Source organism: Orycteropus afer, unplaced genomic scaffold (assembly GCF_000298275.1).
Source record: "Orycteropus afer afer isolate SDZICR_OR568_19922 unplaced genomic scaffold, OryAfe1.0 scaffold00313, whole genome shotgun sequence".
NCBI classification, from domain to species: Eukaryota; Metazoa; Chordata; class Mammalia; order Tubulidentata; family Orycteropodidae; genus Orycteropus; species Orycteropus afer.
Window position 1 is genome coordinate 1,603,882 of NW_006921900.1, and position 20,782 is coordinate 1,624,663.

The following is a 20,782-nucleotide window of genomic DNA, read 5'->3' on the forward strand; positions in this document are numbered from 1 at the left end:
GCACAGTCAAGCATTCTGGAATTTCTGCTCTTCGCATTGTTACCATGATTTGTTATGACTCACACAGTCATAAGTCTTTGCATAGTCAATAAAACACAGGTAAACATCCCTCTGGTATTTGCTTTCAGCTAAGATCCATCTAGGAGCTCTGGTAGCGTAGTGCCTAAGGCATTTGACTGCTAACCAAAAGGCTGGCAGTTCAAACCAACCAGCCACTCCTCGGAAGGAAGGCTGGGCAATCTACTTCCGTAGTGATACTGCCTCGGAAACCCAAGGAGGGGTCACTATGAGTCAGGTCTGACTCGACGGCACATAACAACAAACAACAACAAGATCCATCTGACATCAGCAATGGTATCCTTCATTCCACATCTTCTTCTGAATCTAGCTGAATTTCAGCTGATGTCAGCTGTTAATATACTGCCGCAAAAGTTTTTGAATTATCTTCAGCAAAATTTTACTAGCATGTGATATTAATGATATTGTTTGATAATTCTCACATTCTTTTGGATCACCTTCCTTTGGAATGGGCACAAATATGGATCTGTTCAGGTCTGTTAGCCAAATAGCTATTTTCCAAATTTCTTGGCATAGATGAGTGAGCACTTCCAGCATTGCATCCACTTGTTCAAACATCCCAATTGGTATTCCATCAACTCCTGGAGCCTCTGAGAATATTTTTTATGTAGTCATAACTATAGGATTTTATATTCAATTTACTTAAAGCATTTGACTGCTACCAGAAGGCTGGCACTTCAAACACCAGCCACTCCTCAGAAGGAAGATTGGGCAATCTACTTCCATAGAGATAGCACCTCGCAAACCCCAGAAGGTGTCACTATGAGTCAGAATCAACTCCACAGCAGTGAGTTTGGTTTGGTGTTGCATAATCAGATAAATAGACTCAGACTGTGATATCATTACTCAGCAAAGAGTTTTTTTCATCAGAGCATTATTAGATCTATCTAATAACTTAATTTCAACAAAGAATTTTACTCCCCACATGGAAGTTATCTATAGGATGTAGAATAACATACATGTGCAATATTGTTATTAATACTTACTGGCTCTGTGCCAGACTTGGAGGAGGTAGTAATAGCATGCCTCTAGGCTCTTTCCCTTTCTCTGTCCTGTTTAATTTTTTAAAAAATAAAATAAATAAATAAATGGTAGAAAGCATAAGAAGAGCTCTGGTGACTTAGTGAATAAGGCATTTATTTGATAATCAGAAGACTGGCAGTTTAAACCCACCAACTGTTCCACAGGAGGAAGATGAGGCAATCTACTTCTACAAAGATTTACAGCCCTGGAAATGCAACCCAGGTTGCTATAAGTTAGAATCAACTTAGTGGCAATGGGTTTAGTGGCTTTGGGTTTTTTTTTTTTTTTTTTTTTTTTCGTTTGGTAGAAAACATGTAGGTAATAAGTAAGCAAGTGATAGAAACAAAACCAGAATTACCTTGGCCAGCTGGAGTACCAAAAAAAACAAAACTAAACTCATTGTCGTCAAGTCAATTCTGACTCATAGCAATGCTAGCCTAAAACTAACAAAAAGAAATTTCACCAAGCTAAATGTTAAGTCCTGTGCATTTAAGTTCCAAGAAAACACTGGCATAAATTCAGGGGAAGGGAGTTTGACCAGGCAGTAGCCCAAGTCAGAGCAAGCAGAGGGTTATAACCAGCAGCAAGCTGTATATGAGACAATGGTAATGCCTGAACTGATAAAGGAACCCTGATTTGGACTGGGCTAAGAAAAGAGCAGCTTTGTTTCAGCATCTATTGTGTGGAAGGTAATGTTACTAAAAGTGACTGTCCCACTGTATCAGGCAATGATCAGGTCACATCTATTGTACTATTTTAGGAGGGACATTAATGAAATTGGAGGAGCAGTCACAGGAAGGTAATTAGGAAGGAGACCAGTATAATAAATTACCAGGAAGCCTTCTAAAATGAGATAAAGTCAAAGGGAACAGATTTTAACCTGGAGGAGTAAAAATTAAGGGCTAAAGCAAGTTAGCTTCGAACATTTGCATAAGGACGATCATGACACCTATCATCTATTGAACACTTTGAGTGTACCCCATGTTGTTGTTGTTGTTGTTGTTATGTGCCGTCGAGTCGGCCCTGACTCATAGCGACCCCTCCTTGGGTTTCCGAGGCAGTATCACTACGGAAGTAGGATTGCCCAACCTTCCTTCCGAGGAGTGGCTGGTGGGTTTGAACCGCCAGCCGTCTGGTTAGCAGGCAAGTGTCTTAGCCACTATGCTACCAGAGTGTACCCCATAGTACAGGATATTTATACATTTTCATATTTTACATTAATCAGTCCTCACTAAACAACCATACCAAGTTTGTTTGTTTGTTTGTTTTTGCCCATTTAACAATGAAAAAAAGAAGCTCACAGGAAGTTGAATTAAATAGCATTTCTGTTTCTGTTACCCTTTGCTACATAACAAACTACTCCAAAATTCAGTATCTTGAAACAACAATGATATATTATTATTCATGATCCTGTGGGTTGTCTGGGCAGCTTTTGTAGCTGGGCTCACTCAGGCAGCTACATTATGCTGGAGAGTCATCTGGACTTCTAGGTCCAAGATGGCAGCCACTCAGATATCCAGCACCTGATGCTGGCTGTTGGCTAAGGTTTTTTGGTCCTCTTCTATGCATCCTCTTAGATGACTTGTTTATATAGCAGACTCACAGCAACATTCTAAGAGGACCAAGGCAGAAGCTGCAAGACCTCCTAGAGGCCTAAGCTTCAGAACTTGCTCAGTACCACTTTCAGCACATTCCATTGGCCATAGTAAGTCCCAAGACCAGTCTATTTTTAAGGATCTGGAAAAATGGACACCATCTCTGGATGGAAAGAGCTTCAAAGTCACATTGCATAAACTAAATCCAAACTAGTTGCTATTAAGTCAGTTCTGACTCATGGCAATACCGTGTGTCAGAGTGGAAAACCTCAAGTTTTCAATAGCTCATTTTTCAGAAGTAGATTACCAGGCCTTTCTTTTGAGGTGCCTCCAACCTCAAAACTTGAACCTCCAGCCTTTTGGTTAGCACTGAGCTTGTTAACAGTTTGTTCCACACAGAAACTCTGTAAAAGCCAAAATGAAACCCACTGCCATTGAGTCAACTCTGATTCATGGTAATCCTGTATGTTACAAAGTAGAATTATTCTGCAGGGTTTTCTTGGCTATAATCTTTACAGAAGCAAATCTCCAGGTGTTTCTTCTGCAGTATCACTGGATGAGTTTGCACCACCAACCTTTAGATTAGTAGTGGAGATGCAAACCATCTGTAACACTCAGGGATCTGAGGGACACCACAGGGGGCATGTATTGGGATGGAAGAAATTTGCAGGCATTAAACAGTCTGTCACAGTGCCCAAACTCACTCATCTTGTCAATAGCTAAGCCGAGATTCTGCTTCATTCCAAATTCTACTTGCTTCCTACCAAACATGCCATGTCTACCCATACCTGTCCTACATGGTTTCATATGGCAGAACTTAGACCAAAGCATGAATCTGACACTGAGGTACATTTTAGCTCAACATAAGAAATGACTTTCTGGCAACTAAAGCTTTCCAAAAATAGAATGGACAAGGGTAGTACCTTTTTCATTTCCCAAAATATTTAAGTGGAGACTGGACGAACAATGAACCATATGGGATGCTATAAAGATGACTCATGAACTTAGTGATAGATTGTAATGGTCATGACCCCTAAGGTTTCTTCCAACCTTTATATTCCATGACATATAGTAGAAGGTACTAACTGCAGAAAGACTTAGAAGAAAAAACAAAAAAATTACCCATTCACTTTAGTTCTGGGGTGACTTCTATGAAGGCCTTTTAAAACAGTAAATAAAAATGATGCTCTTACTAGTAGCAAAGTTCAATGAGACAGAAAATAACAAATGCTGACTAGGATGTGGAGAGATTGGGACTCTCATACACTGCTGGTGGGACTGTAAAATGGTACAACTATTGTGCAAAGCAGTATGGTGATTCCTTCAAAAGTTGGAACTAGAAATACCATTTGACCCAGCTATTCCATTACTAGGTATATACCCTAAAGAAGTGAGAGCCATGACAAGAACAGACATATGCACACCCACGTTCATCGCAGCACTATTTACAATAGCCAAAAGATGGAAAAAGCCTAGGTGTCCATCAACTGAGGAATGGATATCCAAACTATAGTACATACACATGATGGAATACTATGCAACCCTAAAGAATAATGTAGAATCTGGAAAACACCACATAACGTGTATGAACTTGGAGGACATTATGCTGAGTGAAATAAAAGGACAAATATTGTACTAGTGCATTATTGTAATAGTCAAGGAAACGTTTATCTATGGAAGACCATTTTCTTTGTTGGTTACTAGGAGTGGCAGGGGAGGGGAGGGAATATTGTTAGATAGATAGAGTTAAGTTTTGATTTGGGTGAAGAAAAGGGCAGTGTACCAAATGTGAGTAGCCAATATGACAGCATTGAGGATGAGAAAGACATAGAGAGGTACGTGAGAAGTACAGACAACAAAGATGAACCCTTTTGCACATATAGTACAGCGTGGTCCGTGAAGGCAAACATGGGTATATGGGTGGATAGATGGGTGAACAGACTGAAATATTAGGTATGAATATGAAGTGGAGAGTGCACTCAAGAACATGTATAGGGTTGGCAGACAGTGGTCCAATAACTTTATGTGTATGATCTGAATTCCCAGGTGTATAATGGGGCTGACAAGGGGCAAGGTTGTAGTCACTGCTTGGTCACAGCCAGCTACCCAGAAGGACCAAGTAGTTGAACCTGTGGGCTCGTGACCATAGTCACAGAGGACGTCAAGCTCAATTGGCATAACATACTACACAAAACATTGCTCCACCTCCTACTGTGGTGAGTAACAACTGAGATCTTAAAAGCTTTCAAGTTGCCATCTCAATGCAACAATGGGTCTCTCCTCATCCAGAGCCAAGAAGAATGAAGAAAACCAAAAATTCATAGAAACAATTGGTCCTAGCGACTGGTACACCATCTGATTTGCAGCCTATATGACTATGAGACCAGAAGAAATAGATGGTGCTCGGCTACTACTGTCAACCACTTGGAAGAGGATCTTGGTAGGAGATCCTGGATAGACAGGGAGAACAATGTGGAACAAAACTCAAAATCATTTGGGGAAAAAAAAAAAAAAGCAGGGAACAGGTTTGCTGGCCTGAGGGAGCCTGGTGGAACCACTGAGACTGTGGCCTCTAGCTGCCCTTCAGATCTGGAATTGAATGCACACCTGTGGTTTCCAGCCAAACAATAGACAGACATATCAGTTGAGCATTTACCTGAGGTAGATACACTCCTTGGAGAGAATAAGCATGAGAGAAAGAAGGGCTGCTCAGGCACAGGGAGACAGCTCAGGGTGTAAGAGTGCATGGAGAGATGGACACAGGGAAGAGGTAACTATCGGGAGGAAGTGGGAGGGGAGATGTTGCATTGTGGTAAATTGTGGTCAATGTCATGAGACAAAGTATATGTGAACTGCTGTATGGAAAGTGAATTTGCTCTGTAAATTTTCACCCAAATCACAATTTAAAAAAAAAAAAAAAGATGCTCTTAATTGATGGCAGAAAAAGCATATTATAAAATTCAAGATCCATTCTTGATAAAGAAACTCTTAGCAAACCAGGAATAATAGAGAACTATTATCCTTAAAAGGAGCTCTGATGGCATAGTGCCTAAGGCATCTGACTGCTAACCAGAAGGCTGATGGTTCAAATCCACCAGGCACTCTGTGGAAAGGAGACTGGGCAATCTACTTCCATAAAGATTTACTGCCTTGGAAACCCAAAAGGGGTCTCTATGAGTCAGAATCAAGTTGATGGCAGTGAGTTTGGTTTTTTGGTTTTATTATCCTTAATGTCGTAAAACTTAGATGTCATAAAAATTATGTCGGGGGAAAAAAAACAGTGCAAACTGTCTAATTGATGATGAAACATTAAAATCTTTCCCTTTGAAATCGAAAATAAGATGGATGCCTGCTATTGGAACTGCTATTCAACACTGTTCCAGGAGTCCTAGGCAGTGAGGTAAGGTGAGAAAAAGAAATAAAACTATAAGAATTGGAAATGATTATGATAAAAGTCAGACTAGAGGAGCTCTGGTAGCATAGTGCCTAAGGTGCTTGACTGCTAATCAAAAGGCTGGCAGTTCAAACCCGCTAGCCACTCCTCGGAAGGAAGGTTGGGCAATCTACTTCCATAGTGATACTGCCTTGGAAACCCAAGGAGGGGTCTCTATGAGTCGGGTCCAACTCAATGGCACACAACAACAACAACAACACAGTGCTCATGAAACCGAGTGGAGTCAAAGTTTAGCCTGCATCCCTGGTTGAAGACAATTAAGTAGACATAATAACTCAGTTCCTTAAGAGCTGAATAGGATGAAAGCTAAACTATTCCCTCACTCTGGTTAAGAGATATAGGACCCTAGTTGGAGAGAAATAAGCAAACATAATAACTCAGTTCCTTAAGAACTGAATGGGATGAAAGCTAAACTATTCACCCACTCTGGTTAAGAGAGATAGGACCCCAGTTGGAAACAAATAAGCAAACATAATAACTCAGTTAAGGAACTGAGTGGGATGAAAAGTCAATTTGCACATTCTTTTCATACTATTTTCCCTAGAAACAAGTGATATGCACATTAATGTGTCTCAGGAGACAACTTGAAAATTAACCTTGGCCCATGACATGCACAGTGAGACAGACAGGAACAAAGTTGCTGGGAAATGACATTCTCCCCTCTGCCTAAGCCCCAATCTGCTGACGACAGGAAGCCAGTAGGACTCATCCGGTACGCAAGCGCACTGCAATAAAAAAACGACTGTCCCTTTAAACCAAGGCAAAGGAAATTTCAGCGAGTCATCAATTATTTCATGTCCAAATTCCTGAAATTTTTGTGAATATGCATAACCCTGTCTCCTGAAACTGACAAAAACTGTAATTTGATTTAGATTCGAGGAGTCAGATTTAGGTAAAGACCTCTGTCTCCTTGCATTGCCACTTTGTAATAAATAATTTTCTCTCCCCTTAATCACTCAGTGTGTAAACTGTTTTGGCCTGACTGCAAACTGGGCCGGGACCTGCATTTGGTCCAATTTCACTCATGTCTAAGGGGAAGGAGAGGTAGCTATTCAGAAGGAGGACTCATGATCACCTTCTAACTCTGTTGAACTGCACATTTATGGTCGATGACTTCTCAGTATATGTATGTTATTTCACAACTTTAGAAGGTTTTAAATGAATAAGTGAATGATAATGAGTTGGGCAGTAATAGGGTGGAAACCTCTGTGCCCCTGAAACAGGCCTTTATCATTTTTCCGTATAATGGGAACATGCCCCAACATGCTATTAGGATTTTAAAACCCAATCAATGTTTATCCATGTCTCATATGTGTAAATAATGATGAGGAAAGAAAACAATGTAGTCATGATTTATGGGCTGACTAAGGGAAACAGAAAGTGTGCAAATCACTTAACATTGCCATGAAGTTATTACCATGACTAGCCTTTTCCCAAACAAACCAACAAACCAAGAAGAGGTAACACACACTGTCTACTAGGACTTGCCAACTTCTCCAGGACAATTATTTTGTTGACTGTTCAGTATTTAACCATCCTTCCTACTGGAAGAATCTCAAACTTGTTGGGGGCCAGCCTGCTTCTTATCACAGAACAAAAAAGGAGCAGATATTCCCTCTCTCTCTGCCCTATGGTATCAAGACATGAGGATGTGTGACCCAGGTTCTGCCAAACAGTAGTCTTGCATCTGAATCTTAAGGGGGTTTCCAAAGACAGGAAAAAGTCAGAGACTACTGATGGCAGCAGTAGCAGTAAGATCCAGCCATATGACAAGTGCCCAGGTGCAGAAAAACCGGTCCCAGCATTCTGAGCAGATGGCTCTCAAGGCATGATTTTGACAGTAGCGTTGTCTATTTAAGCTTTTCTTACTTCCTTCCCGGGAGCTCTGGTAGCATAGTGGCTAAAGCACTTGACTGCTAACCAGAAGGCTGGCGGTTCAAACCCACCAGCCACTCCTCAGAAGGAAGGTTGGGCAATCTACTTCCATAGTGATACTGCCTTGGAAACCCAAGGAGGGGTCACTATGAGTCGGGTCTGACTCGATGGCACACAACAGCAACAACAAAACTTCCTTCCCCTTCTAGGAGCCTATATCCATTCTTCCCATTTGTTCTACAGAGTTTGAGATTTTTAAACTGAAGTAACACTTGACTAGATTTTTCATCACCCAAAAGTAGACAGAAAGCTATGAGATTTACCCAAAATGCCAAGAAGGGATGGTAGAGTTGGACTATAACCCAAATGGATGTTTAAAATTTTATGCCCAGGACATATTGAATGTTTGAGAAAGTTGATGATCCTCAGCAGTTCTGTCAATCCCATCTTAAGGAAAAGGTAATACCAAAAAAACCCACTGCCATCTAGTTGATTCCAACTCATAGTGACCCTACTGGATACAGTAGAACTGCACCATAGGGTTTCTGAGGCTATAAATCTTTACTGAAACAGACTGCCTCATCTTTCTCCCATGGAGTGGCTGGTGGGTTGAAACTGCTGACCTTTTCGTTAGCAGCCAAATGCCTTAACCACTACACCTTCAGAATCCCATTTAAGGAAAAGGTAACACAGTGAACTAGAACTCAACAGGATTGCCTTGTTCTTCTGGATGTCTTAAGTTTTCTACCTTTCACAGGGTGTAGTGTTATAACTATTCTATCATTTTAGTGGAAAATATTTGTATTTCCCTTCTCTGACAGGTCTCCACCTTACACAGGTCTGACTTTGGAAGGTTTTGCTGTATTTATAATTAAGATTTTGTTAGACTCAGGTCTTGAAAGGAGTGTCGGCGTGAGGAAGCTGCCACTGACACGATAATACAAAAGCAAAAGGAAAGTTTATTAGCTAGCTCAAGCTAGGGTCTCAGCTTATACCAACGCAGCGGCTTGGGCAAAAGACCCTGTGCTCTCCTACTATTACATTTTTATAGAAAAATATAGGGTGGAGTAGTACCAAGGATAAGGGGTACAAATGACTGGTTGTTGCTAGGGGGTAGGAGGGGAGGGTGTTTTGGGTAAATTTCTGAGATGTGGGGGGCGTACTGGAACATCCGGCACTAAAGACTGGTTTGAGAATAATTATCTGGAGGGGGGAGTTAAAGCCCTGAGGTAAGAGACGTGCTGGAGCCAGGCAAAGCCCTGAGGCATAGGGGGGATGTGCTGGAATCTCCGGCACTAAGGTTGGGCAATCCTACTTCCGTAGTGATACTGCCTCGGAAACCCAAGGAGGGGTCCCGATGGCAAACAACAACAACAACAAAGATTAGGGCATTAGGCCTCACATTCCTTAGGACTCCAGCTAAAGACTCCTGGTTAAAGAATTACCTGGAGGGCATTAGGACTCAGGCCTCACACTCCTTAGGACTCCGGCCTCACAATTTTACTAAGAAAAATGAGAAACACTATCGGAGGATTACATTATAGCTTTTATTAATATATTAGAAACATGTAAATAGCTCTATTACACGGATTTTGATACATCTTTGAGCACATTGTCCACTTGAGACTGGGATATAACACTGAAGTGAATCAGTTTAAGCAACACAAAGTACATCTGAAATACACACACAAAGGAGGGTGGTCAGACACAACCTGCATTTTGCAGAGTACCATTTACTTAATGAAGTTCTAAGAGACTTGACAATTGGCTTAAAAATATATAAAGGTTTTGGAATGTCTAGAAAGTAAACTAAAGTTCCAGACTTTAAACTTCAGGCTCACATTCTGTAATATATTTTAATAAACATCCCAGAGTCTTAAGTGGACAGGTTATTGAAACTATAGTTTGCAACTAACTTGATAGTGACTCCAAAAAGAAAAGCTAACTTCTGATCTAGAAAGCATGTTTGGATCTAAATATAGTTTTTTAAAGGACATTCTTAGGAGGTTTGTTCACATGGACAAAATTGCTTATTTATGCATTGACCATAATAGAGTATTTAAACTTTATTGAACATAACAGAGTATTTAGTTTAGAACAGTCTAATTCAGCTAATATATTGTCAAATAGTGATGGGTGATGAATGTCTAGAGAAAGGCCAATAGTAAATTCACAACTAATGGACACAGGGAATGACTGGCATAAAAGTACCTGATATTACATATCTGTGCAATGGACTGATGATCCTGAATGAGCAACTCATCGCGTTTAACGTTTAACGTAAACTAATTGCTATGAACGTAACATGTGACTACTTAGGATAAATGGGGCTTCCAAATCTTAGCTAAAGTCTTGGAAAATTGTTCCTATGTCATGTTTTGCTGTCCCCACAGCTAGATACTACCAGCAGAGGCTAATGTTTAACTGTCACTAACAACACTTGGAAAAGTACTTGAAATGTGTATGTGAGGGGGCGGTGTATGTGTGTTTAATAAGCTATTGAGAACAATGGCTGTCTTACGATTCCCTTTAATGCACTGGAGAGTTGTTTCTTTGCTGTAATTGCATCTGCTTGTAAGAACTGTTCTTGATTAAATGAGTCTAAACATATATGAATTGTCCACATTATACTAAGTTCATGAACTGTAGCTTTTCACTAGCTTTTGTGCTTTTCTTCTTATTCTCTTTCCTTCCTAAAAATTATAAGAGCCCATTAGCACTCAGGTTTGCCAAGAACCCTGAAGGCCCATGATATGTACTGACTAGTCATTTTATAAAGCACAGTTGAATTGTCCTTAAGTTAGTAGGAGAGCCTAGCTAGCCTGCATTAACACCTCCATGTGGTCTTTTTGTTAAGCACATATTTCTGCCTTTTTCCCAGTAACTCTTCTAGGGCAGTGGTGATCAGCCAGGCAGTGGTGCCCTCTGGGAGACATTTGATAACCTCTGGAGATACTTTTTTTTTTTTTTTGTTATCACAAGTTTCAGGGAGGTATGGGAGGGAGGTACTACTGACAACTAGTAGGTAGAGACCAGGTAGCTGCTAAACCTCTTATAGTGCACAGGATGGTCTCTATGACAAGGAATCATCCAGTCCAAAATGTTAGTAGTGCTGAGGTTGAGATGGTACCTGCCCTAAAGGAATAATTAAAAAATAAGCACTTTGCTTTATTTATAACTATCATTAACTCTTTGGTTTGGAATATTCGGATAAATTTTGAGCTAATGTTACTATGGAAGCAGCTCTGGTAGCACAGTGCCTGAGGCAACTAACTACTAAACAGAAGGTTGGTGGTTCAAACCCACCAGCCACTCCATGGAGGCAAGACTAGGCATTCTACTTCCATAAAGATTTACCACCTTAGAAACCCCAATAGGGGTCGCTATGAGTCGGAATCAACTAAACAGCAGTGAGTCTGATTTGTCATTATAGAAATGATATGATATATAGAGCTGTGTGGCAGAATTTATTTTAATTTTCCTACAAGTGAATCTAGGGCTCAGCATATAGAGAATCACTGAGGATGTCAAGAAGACACTTGCATTTTTCAGCTAGATTTTGCTTCATTTTGTATAGGATATTATTCACTATTTGAGATTTTAAGGACTCTAAGCTCGCAAGAAAAAAATTAAGTTAGCTACCTCTCATTCAGTGTCTTTTCCTTTGCCAGGCACAACAGCAAGCATTTTCATACATTATCTCGATACTCACCACAGCCTTACAAGGCGAAGCATTACTAATTTCATTGTACAAATGAGGCAATGATGACTCCGAGAAGGTATGCAACCTACTCAGGGTCTGCAGCTGGTAAATGATGAAACTAGGATGCAAACCCCAACCTGTCAGATTCAAATCTTTACTCTTTCCTCTACGTGATGCTATCTCAGCAATGCTGGGAAGAAGGGGCTACTGAATTTTTTAACCGTAGAGCAAATGTAGTTGAATAGAATCAGAGAAGAAAATAAATAGGGAAATAACCGAGAACACCTTCATCTAAAATGTGGCTACATCACATCAAATGTGCTAAGTCTTTGCTTCCCTTCTCAGATTTATTCAGAGTAGCTTAAAAGGCTAATGCTGTTGTTCCTACAAATCTCCCATCACCTCAAAATCCAGGCAAAGAGGAAACTGGATTTTTCTTGAATTACCTAGATAAGTGAGGAAGAAATGACAGTTTGCAGCCCCCAAAATTTCCGGGCTAAAAAATTAAATGGTTCCCACTACTTCTGGCTTGAGAATCATTCATTTTATATTTCAATCTGTGCCCATCACATCATCGTTTATTATTCTTGTTTTAGGTAAATCTCACCAAGTTTTCTTAAGAAAAATTGGGGAAATTCTTGTCATGATCTGTTCTAGAAATTGTGCCACTTTCAACTCCAAGTTAGTTAACAGACCCTGACTTTTCTTCTTCTTCTTCTTCTTACAAAATTTATTCTCAAGAGCCCGTGCCAGGGTAAAAGGCTAGGAAAAGTTTCATTTCTGGGTGAAGATTTATCTGTGAGGCACCAGCCATGGTGACATAATCAGAATTTGGAGGGCACGTTAATTGACATTTGGGGGACTCAAAGCACATCCATGTTAGTACCACAAAGTATGGGTCCTGCCCATATGGGTTAACACAGTAATATGGGTTACTGAGGATCAGAAGGAGCCCTGATGGCACAGGTTATGTACTCAGCAGCTAACCAAAGGTCAGTGGTTCAAACCAGCTGCTTCGTAGGAGAAAGATGCAACAATCTGCTTCCGTAATGATTTACAACCTTGGAAATCTTATGGGGCAGCTCTACTCTGTCCTATGGGGTCACTATGAGTCCTATTAGCTCAATGGCAATGGGTTTTTTGGGTGGGTATCAGGAAGATCTTAGACATATCACATGTGGCAGAGCCCCTCAACATAGTAAGAGGCAGAACCCACACACTAGAATCTCTGTGGGGATGGGTGGGGGTGGATTCTGCTTCTATACCTTCAAATGGAACACAAATACCCAGATTTAACAGCTTAGGGGTTGGCTTGAGTTTTGGCATATTCTAACAAATGTTAAAACCTCATCTTCTTTGTAGGCACTTTATATAATTATTACAAATGACATACTTCAAATAATATATTGTGATTTAAATTCTTACTGTCTATTGGTCTGATAGAAAGTAACTGGTGTCAATAGCTTACTTAGATTATTGTACTTGCTGTGTTACTTTCAAACTCCAAACATTTTTCTTCCCTTGGAGAATTTGTTTTTAATTTCATCTCCAAAACCCAATTATCCTGAGCTCTTTTCAAGTAGACCTATAAAAATCCAGGGATTATTCCAGAAGTGAAGAAGCACCCTGTTTCCACATCCTCTGAGGCAGCCACACACCAACATTAAGGGATGATGAGGATGCAGAGAATCCACGTGGCTTAGTTGGTCTAGATTAGAGTCCCTTTCATAAACTATGTATATTTGAAGAAAAAAAAAACTTTCTTGAGCAAAGCTTTTAGGTCATGATTTCTTCAAAATCAGACAATTGCTTCATCTGCTCAATTTGCATAGAATGCCTTCTGAGGAGCTTCTTTTTACTTCTCAAGTCAACTCTCTTTGGTGAACTTGGAGCAACAGGAACCATGGATTTTAAGCCACTAGCAAGTGGGGAAGAAGGTTTGTTGCTAGATCTAATATCTGGGATAGGTGGATTCAGATTCACATTTAAGGGTGGAAGGAAGCCAGGCCTAGTTTGAGAAATGTGGTCCAGTAGCAGAGTTCCAGAACCTCGTCTTTCTAGAAGATGTGGTGGCCTGCGGCGCACTGAGCTGGGGGATGTGCTGGGCATGGCATCCAGGGACTCCCGAGAGCCATGGAAAAGAGACAAGTGGGAGCTGTTGAGCTTCTTTCTATCTAAGGGTACTTTGCCTGATTCAAGGGAAATGGAGTTGGGTGGCTCAGCCCCTGGTTGTAAATCTAAATCATAGAAATCATTCTCCAGCAATGTGAGGGATGTTGGATCTTTGAGAGCACAGGGTCCTGGTGGACCCATACCACCCTTCTCTTGGTCAACAGGGAGAGTACCTCTTCTGGTCAGACGGGGGTGGGGACCCTGACCTTTCTCATAGGTGGCTTTCCAGGATGCTGGTGCAGAAGAGGTTGGAATCTTCAGAACTTGCTCTGTGACCGTGGGGAAGAGGGTGGGGTCTTTGCCATCAATACTGTTGGTTCTGGAGAGGGGCCCCCTTTTGGGGAAGGGCATGTCACTAATGCTCTTGATGATTTCATTGTCCATGCTGGCACTATGGGTCTCGTCCTGACGTGTTGAGGCTGCCAACACGGAGGGTGCAATCAGGCCCCAGGGTTCAGACTGGAGCCTCTTCAGTTGGGGCAAACGGGCCCTTTTGAGGTTACTGACTTTCCTGTTGGGTGACCCAGGCTCATGAATAGCCTTGGAGGGATTACAACTTGGATGCCCTGTTTGGAGGCTAAAGAAGTCATCCTCCTTCTCACTGGGTGGAGAACCTAGGGCTGGGGCCTTCAGTTCAATATCAGAAGGAGATGTGCACAGTGGAGGCGACTGTCTGTCTTCCGCCTTGGGTGAAGGGGGAACGTTAAGATACTGTTTGGTGGTTTTGGTGCCTGAAGATGATTTATCTGTTGTTATAATAATCACCTCCTTCCCTTTAGCTTTGCAGGCATCAAGGAGATGTTTCAATGCATCCTTGTCATCCGCATTGATTGCGTAAACCAGAGCTGAAGCCCCAGTGCGATCCTCGAGGCTGGGGTCTGCTCCATTCTCTAGTAATAAGGAGACCACTTCTCCCCCAGCCCTTCTAATGCAAGCATGGATAAGAGCGGTTTTGCCAGACTTATCCTGGATATTGGGATCTGCCCTGTTGTCCAGCAGGTACTTCACCATCTTAGACTTGCTGATGCTTTGCTGGTCCACATGTTTGGTGATGCAGGCCACCATGAGTGCCGTTTCACCTTTGTCATTGCTTTCATTGATATAAGCACCCCCTTCCAGGAGGAGTCTAGTCAGCCTGAGCCTCCCCAGCCACACAGCCTTTAGAAGTGAATTTCCATCCGTCCTCAGTTCTGTGTCGTCATCCATCATACTGGCCACTGCTTAAGCTTTTGAGTTATAGTAGCAATCAGACCTAGAAAGGGAAGAACAGAGGAAACATGTATTCCATAGCTCATCTGCGCTGGATGATTTTTGCAGGGTCTAAGTACACACATGCCATAGCCCCGTTACCAGTTATTTTGCCTTAGATAAGTCATTTAACTTCCCTGAGTTAGTTTCTTCATCAGAAAATGGGGAGTACAATAGTAACCTACCTCACCAAGTCATGGTGAAGATTAAATAAGATGTATAGGAAACACTTTAGCATATTAAAAAAACTCACTGCCATCAAGTCAAATCCAACTCATAGCGATCCCTCCTTGGGTTTCTGAGGCAGTGTCTTTACAGAAGTAGATTGCCCAACCTTCCTTCCGAGGATTGGCTGATGGGTTTGAACTGCCAGCCTTTTGGTTAGCAGTCAAATGCCTTAGGCACTGTGCCACAAGCACTCCCCTTTAACATATAATGCATGTAAAAGTAGTTAACATAATGCCTAGCTGTGTTATTGGCGGTGGTGGTTGCTGTCAAATTGATTCTGACTTACAGCAGCTATGTGTGCTACAGAACTACGCTCTATAGGGTTTTCAGTGGCTGATTTTTCGGAAGTAAACTGCCAGGCCTTTCTTCTAAGAACCTCTGGGTAGACTCAAACCATCAACCTTTTGGTTAGCAGCTAAGTTCATTCACTAACCATTGTACTATCCAGGTATACCTAGTATATAGTAAGCAATAATAATAATAATTTTTTAAAAGCTAGCTATTATTGTGTTGACTGCACAATGTTTGTCATAAAGGTAGTTTAAGCAGCTATTAGTTTTATGTCAATCTAAACCACTAAATTCCAAGTTCCTAAGGGGAAGTTTGTGTCTGTTTTGTTCACTGCTGTGTCCTCAGCGTTTAGCCATAATTGGCACATAGTAAGTTACCTAATAAGTAATTGTTTAATGTGTTGGTGTTATTGGTGTGTATAAAAAAGTCTGGTAGGAAATAAAGCAAAATGCTAATCCTTATTCTGGGTAATGTTATTACAGCTAGTTTTCTTTTTCTTTCTTTTCTTTCTTTCTTTTTTTTTTCTTTACTGTATTTCCTAAAGTAAACATTTATTAATATCATAATTCATCACCCATGTGTCAGGTTGCTGTGCTATGTGGTGGTTTATGTGCAGCTATGATTCTGGAAATTATGCCACTGGGATGTCAAATACAAGCAGGGTCCATGGTGGACAAGTTTCAACAGAGCTTCCAGACCAAAACCAAGAGAAAAAGACCTGGTGCTCTACTTCCAAAAATTAGCCAATGCAAACCCTATGGATCACAGCTTTATACATAAGGTTGCCATGAGTCAGCACCAACTAGATGGGAACTAACAACAATAATATTGTAAAAGAGGAAAAGCTGTAAGAGAATATGGTGAGACAAAATCAGTCTAGGATCCCTTTCCAAGTTGCAGTCTGCACTTTTCCAGCAGATGTCAGACTTCTCATTCTCCTCAGTCAGAGTTTCAGATTAGCTCTGCTAATGCATTATCTGGGAACTCTGGTGGGGTAGTGCCTAAGACATTTGACTGCTAACCAGAAAGCTGGAGGTTCAAAGCCACCAGCCACTCCTCGGAAAGAAGACTGGTCAATCTACTTCCATAGAGATATGGCCTCAGAAACCCAAGGAACGGCAGTGAGTGAGTATGTGTGTGTGTGAATGCGTTATCTCATCCTTCCCTCTGTTTAGCAGACAAAATGCAGAGGAAGAAGAGGATTGTGTTTTGCATACAAATACTAAGAGGAAAAGCTCAGATCAAAGATGTTTCTGCTGAGATTGGTCAAATTTCTGTTTTATTTCTCTCAATGGCGGTTACCTGATACCCCAACTCAGAATCGCCAAGGAAACTGTGTGTTTGTTGAGAGGGCTTTCATGAATAAGGAGAGCTGGATGCCCAGTGTTGCCACATTTAGCTATTGGGTACCCTTCTGGCCTGATCTCTGCCAGTAGCACCCTTCCCATGGACATTTTGTGTCTCCAGCCTCCTTTTAAGCACGTGGCCCAAATGTCTGTTCATCACAAATCTTGAGTATTGCTCTTCATCTGATTCATATCATTCTTTCTCTTACTCCATGAGGATTATTTGTCCACTTAATAAAAAACAAAACAAGAAACTCACCATTGAGTCAATTTCAACTCATACAAACAACAGAGTTGAACTCCCCCATAGGGTTTCTAAAACTGTAAATTTTACAGAAGCAGACTGACACTTCTTTCTCCTGCAGAGTGGTTGTGGGTTCAAACTGGCAACCTTTTGGTTAGCAGCCAAGCATTTAATAAGCACTGTGTCACCAGGGCGCCTTATCAACTTAAATTCCTCTATTAAATTGGAAGTCAAAAGCCTGACTTGGTTGATGTTGAGAGATCATATACATACTCTTTTAAAAGTTTATCTCACAAACGATATACAAATAAATACTTGGTAAAAATGCTTTAAAAAAAAAAAAAAAAAACTACACTTCAGTATATCAAGAGAAAGAGATATTCTCTATCTCCCACCCCTCCTTGAAGCCTCTGCTCTTCAGCAGTAATTACAGTTCATGATCGAGTGTTTTGTTTTGTTTTATTTTTTCCCTCCTTCTGATAATATGCTGCTTTCTTCCAATGTACTGTTCTGATAACACTTAAGTCTGATCTTATTGCAATTTTTTTATGTGTTTCTACTAGAATTGATGCCTTTGAATTCTGATGTAGGTGAAGAATCTTGATTGTACTGTGGACTGCCATGAAATGAACAAATCTGTCTTGGAAGTATAGCCAGAATGCTCCTTGGAGATAAGGATGGTGAGACTTCATCTCATGTGCTTTAGACATCTTACTAGAAGGGATCAGTCCCTGGAGAAGGACATCAGGCTTGGTAAAGCAGAGGGTCAGCAAAAAAGAGGAAGACCCTCAACGAGATAAATTGACACAATAGCTGCAACAATAGACTCAAGTATAGCAACGATTGTGAGGATGGCATGGGACTAGGCAGTGTTTTGTTCTGTTGTACATGGGTTCACTGTAAGTCAGAACAGACTCAATGGCACCAAACAACAACAATAACAACAAGATTTCCTGGAAAATATGACCACCTGAGGACACGTGTGTTATTAAATGTATTGACAACAGGTCTCTGTTTCTGTTTTTCCATCTCTATCCTTCTGTCTCTTTCAGTCTCCTAGTGATCTCCCTCTCTGTGTTTATGTATGTGTGTTGGTCCTTCTCTGTCCTCTATCTTTTCTCCCCTCCCTTGCCTTCTCCTCCCCTTTTTTCTCTCATTCTGTCTCTCTTTCCGTGTCTGTCATATTAACTCCTCTGTGGTCCTACATATTATTGTTGCATTTAATTCCTATGTGTTGAATTATCAGTCTCCAAGCTCTTTGATGCAGAATTGCCATTGGCTAAGTAAAGAAAGAGGGTAGTGGTGGTTCAGTGCAAGCATTCTCATTTTCCATGCAGGAGACTTGAATTCAAGTTTGATTTCCAGCCAATGCACCTGAAGTACAACCACCATCCATCTGTCAGTGGAGGAGCCTTGAATGTTGCCATGATGCTGAACAGGTTTCAGTGGAGCTTCCGGACTAAGAGAGACTAAGAATAAATGCCTGGCAATCAGCTTCCAAAAACCCTATGGATCAAAATGGTCTGATCCTGTTATGCATAGAGTCATCATGATTTAGGTGCTGGCTTGATGGCAGCTAACAACAACAAATACAGGTAGTTTCCAACTTACAATGGGGTTCCATTCTGATGAATGTTTCACCATAAGCTGGTTATGAGGTAAGTCAAATACTTCAGTTTTTTCAAGTTATAATTATTGTTGCCTTTTATTGTCAATTTCTTTATAAATCTGATTTTTATTTGTCTTCAAGGACTGGAAACATTACTTCTGAGAATGATAACATCATCAAATTATGCACTGCAACATTTCACGTAGTTCATAATGCTAACAATACTCACTACTCACTGCTGTTGAGCCAATCCAACTCATAGTGACACCTCCTTGGGTTTCTGAGGTGGTATCTCTATGAAAGTAGATTGCCCAACCTTCCTTCCGAGGAGTGGCTGGTGGATTTGAACCACAAGCCTTCCGGTTAGCAGTCAAATGCCTTAGGCATAATGCCACCAGAGCTCCCAACAATAAGATATAATAAAAAAAATAAAAAAAAAAGGACAGTTGTAAGTGTGGTTCATTGTAATTTGAATACATTGTACCTCAAGGACTACCTATAAAGGAAAAGGAACATCCATTGAAAGCATGCTGCTTTCCATTCCATTGAAGGGTCCCTTCATCTCCTGTGGCACCATAGTTCCACTTCTCCAGCACCATCCACTTCTATTCCAGTCCTCTTCCCACTCCATCTACCTTTAAATCTTACTGTTTCTCACATGCACCACTTTTTATTTTTCTACCTCTTGGTCTGCTCATGTTTCTAACTCTGAGGACTATCTGCTCTCTGTTCATTATCCATCATCCTTCAAAACTCAGCTCAGATGTTACTTCCTTTGTGTCTTAGCTTGTGTTCTTTAGAGAAGCAAAACCAGTGAAGCTTATGTATGTATATTTTGTTGTTGTTGTTGTTGTTAAGTGCCATCAAGTCGTCTCCAATTTATAGCGACCCTATGTACAACAGAACAAAACAATTACCGGTCCTGTGCCAGCCTTACAATCCCTACTATACCTGAGCCCGTTGCTGCAGCCACCATGTCAATCCATCTCATTGAGGGCCTTCCCCTCCTTTGTTGACCCTACACTTTACCAAGCATAGCATCCTTCTCCAGAGAATGGTCCCTTCTGACAACATGACCAAAGTAGGTGAGATGAAGCCTGGCTATTCTTGCTTCCAAGGAGTGTTCCAGCTGCATTTCTTCCAGGACAGATTTGCTAGTTCTTTTAGCAGTCCATGGTACCTTCAGCATTCTTTGCCAACACCACAACTCAGAAGCATCAACTCTTCTTCAGTCTTCCTTATTCATTGTCCAGTTCGTACATGAATATGAGGTGATTAGAAATATCATGGCTTGGGTTAGGTGCATCTTAGTCTTCAAGGAGATATTTTTGCTCTTCAGGACTTGAAAGAAGTCTTTTGCAACAGATTTGCCCAATGTAATACATCTTTTGATGTCTTGACTGCTGCCTCTGATGGTGTTGATTGTAGAACCAAGTAATATGAAGTCCTTGACAAGGTCACTCTTTTCTCTCTTCATCGTGGTGCTGCTTATTGGTCCAGTTGTGAGGATTTTTGTTTTCTTTATATTGAGGTGTAATCCATACTGCAGACTGTATTCTTCAGTCTTCATCAGTAAGTGCTTCAAGTCATCCTCACTTTCAGCAAGCAAAATTGTGTCATCTGCATATTGCAGGTTGTTAATGAGCCTTCCTCCAATCCTAATGTCACATTCTTCTTCATATAGTCCAGCTTCTTTGATTATTTGTTCAGCATACAGATTAGATAAGTATGGTGAAAGGATACAACCCTGATGTACTCCCTTCTTTATTTTAAACCATGCAATATCCCCTAGTTCTGTTCAAACGACAATCTCCTTGTCTATGTACAGATTCCTCATGAGTACAATTAAGTGTTCTGGAATTCCCATTCTTCTCAATGTTATCCACAATTTGTTATGATCCACACAATCGAATGTC

At 40.9% G+C, this 20,782-nt stretch overlaps 1 protein-coding gene across 1 annotated transcript; it reads right to left on the reverse strand.

Annotated features, from left to right (window-relative positions):
• Positions 1 to 13,504: 13,504 nt before the first annotated feature.
• On the reverse strand, positions 13,505 to 15,109 carry ANKRD34C (ankyrin repeat domain 34C). Its single transcript, XM_007951824.1, has one exon. The coding sequence runs from the start codon at positions 15,107 to 15,109 to the stop codon at positions 13,505 to 13,507; it is 1,605 nt and encodes a 534-aa protein (XP_007950015.1).
• Positions 15,110 to 20,782: the final 5,673 nt, after the last annotated feature.

Excerpts from the sequence above, each read along its gene's own strand:
- ANKRD34C (XM_007951824.1), bottom strand. The coding sequence starts at position 15,109 with ATGATGGATGACGACACAGAACTGAGGACGGATGGAAATTCACTTCTA.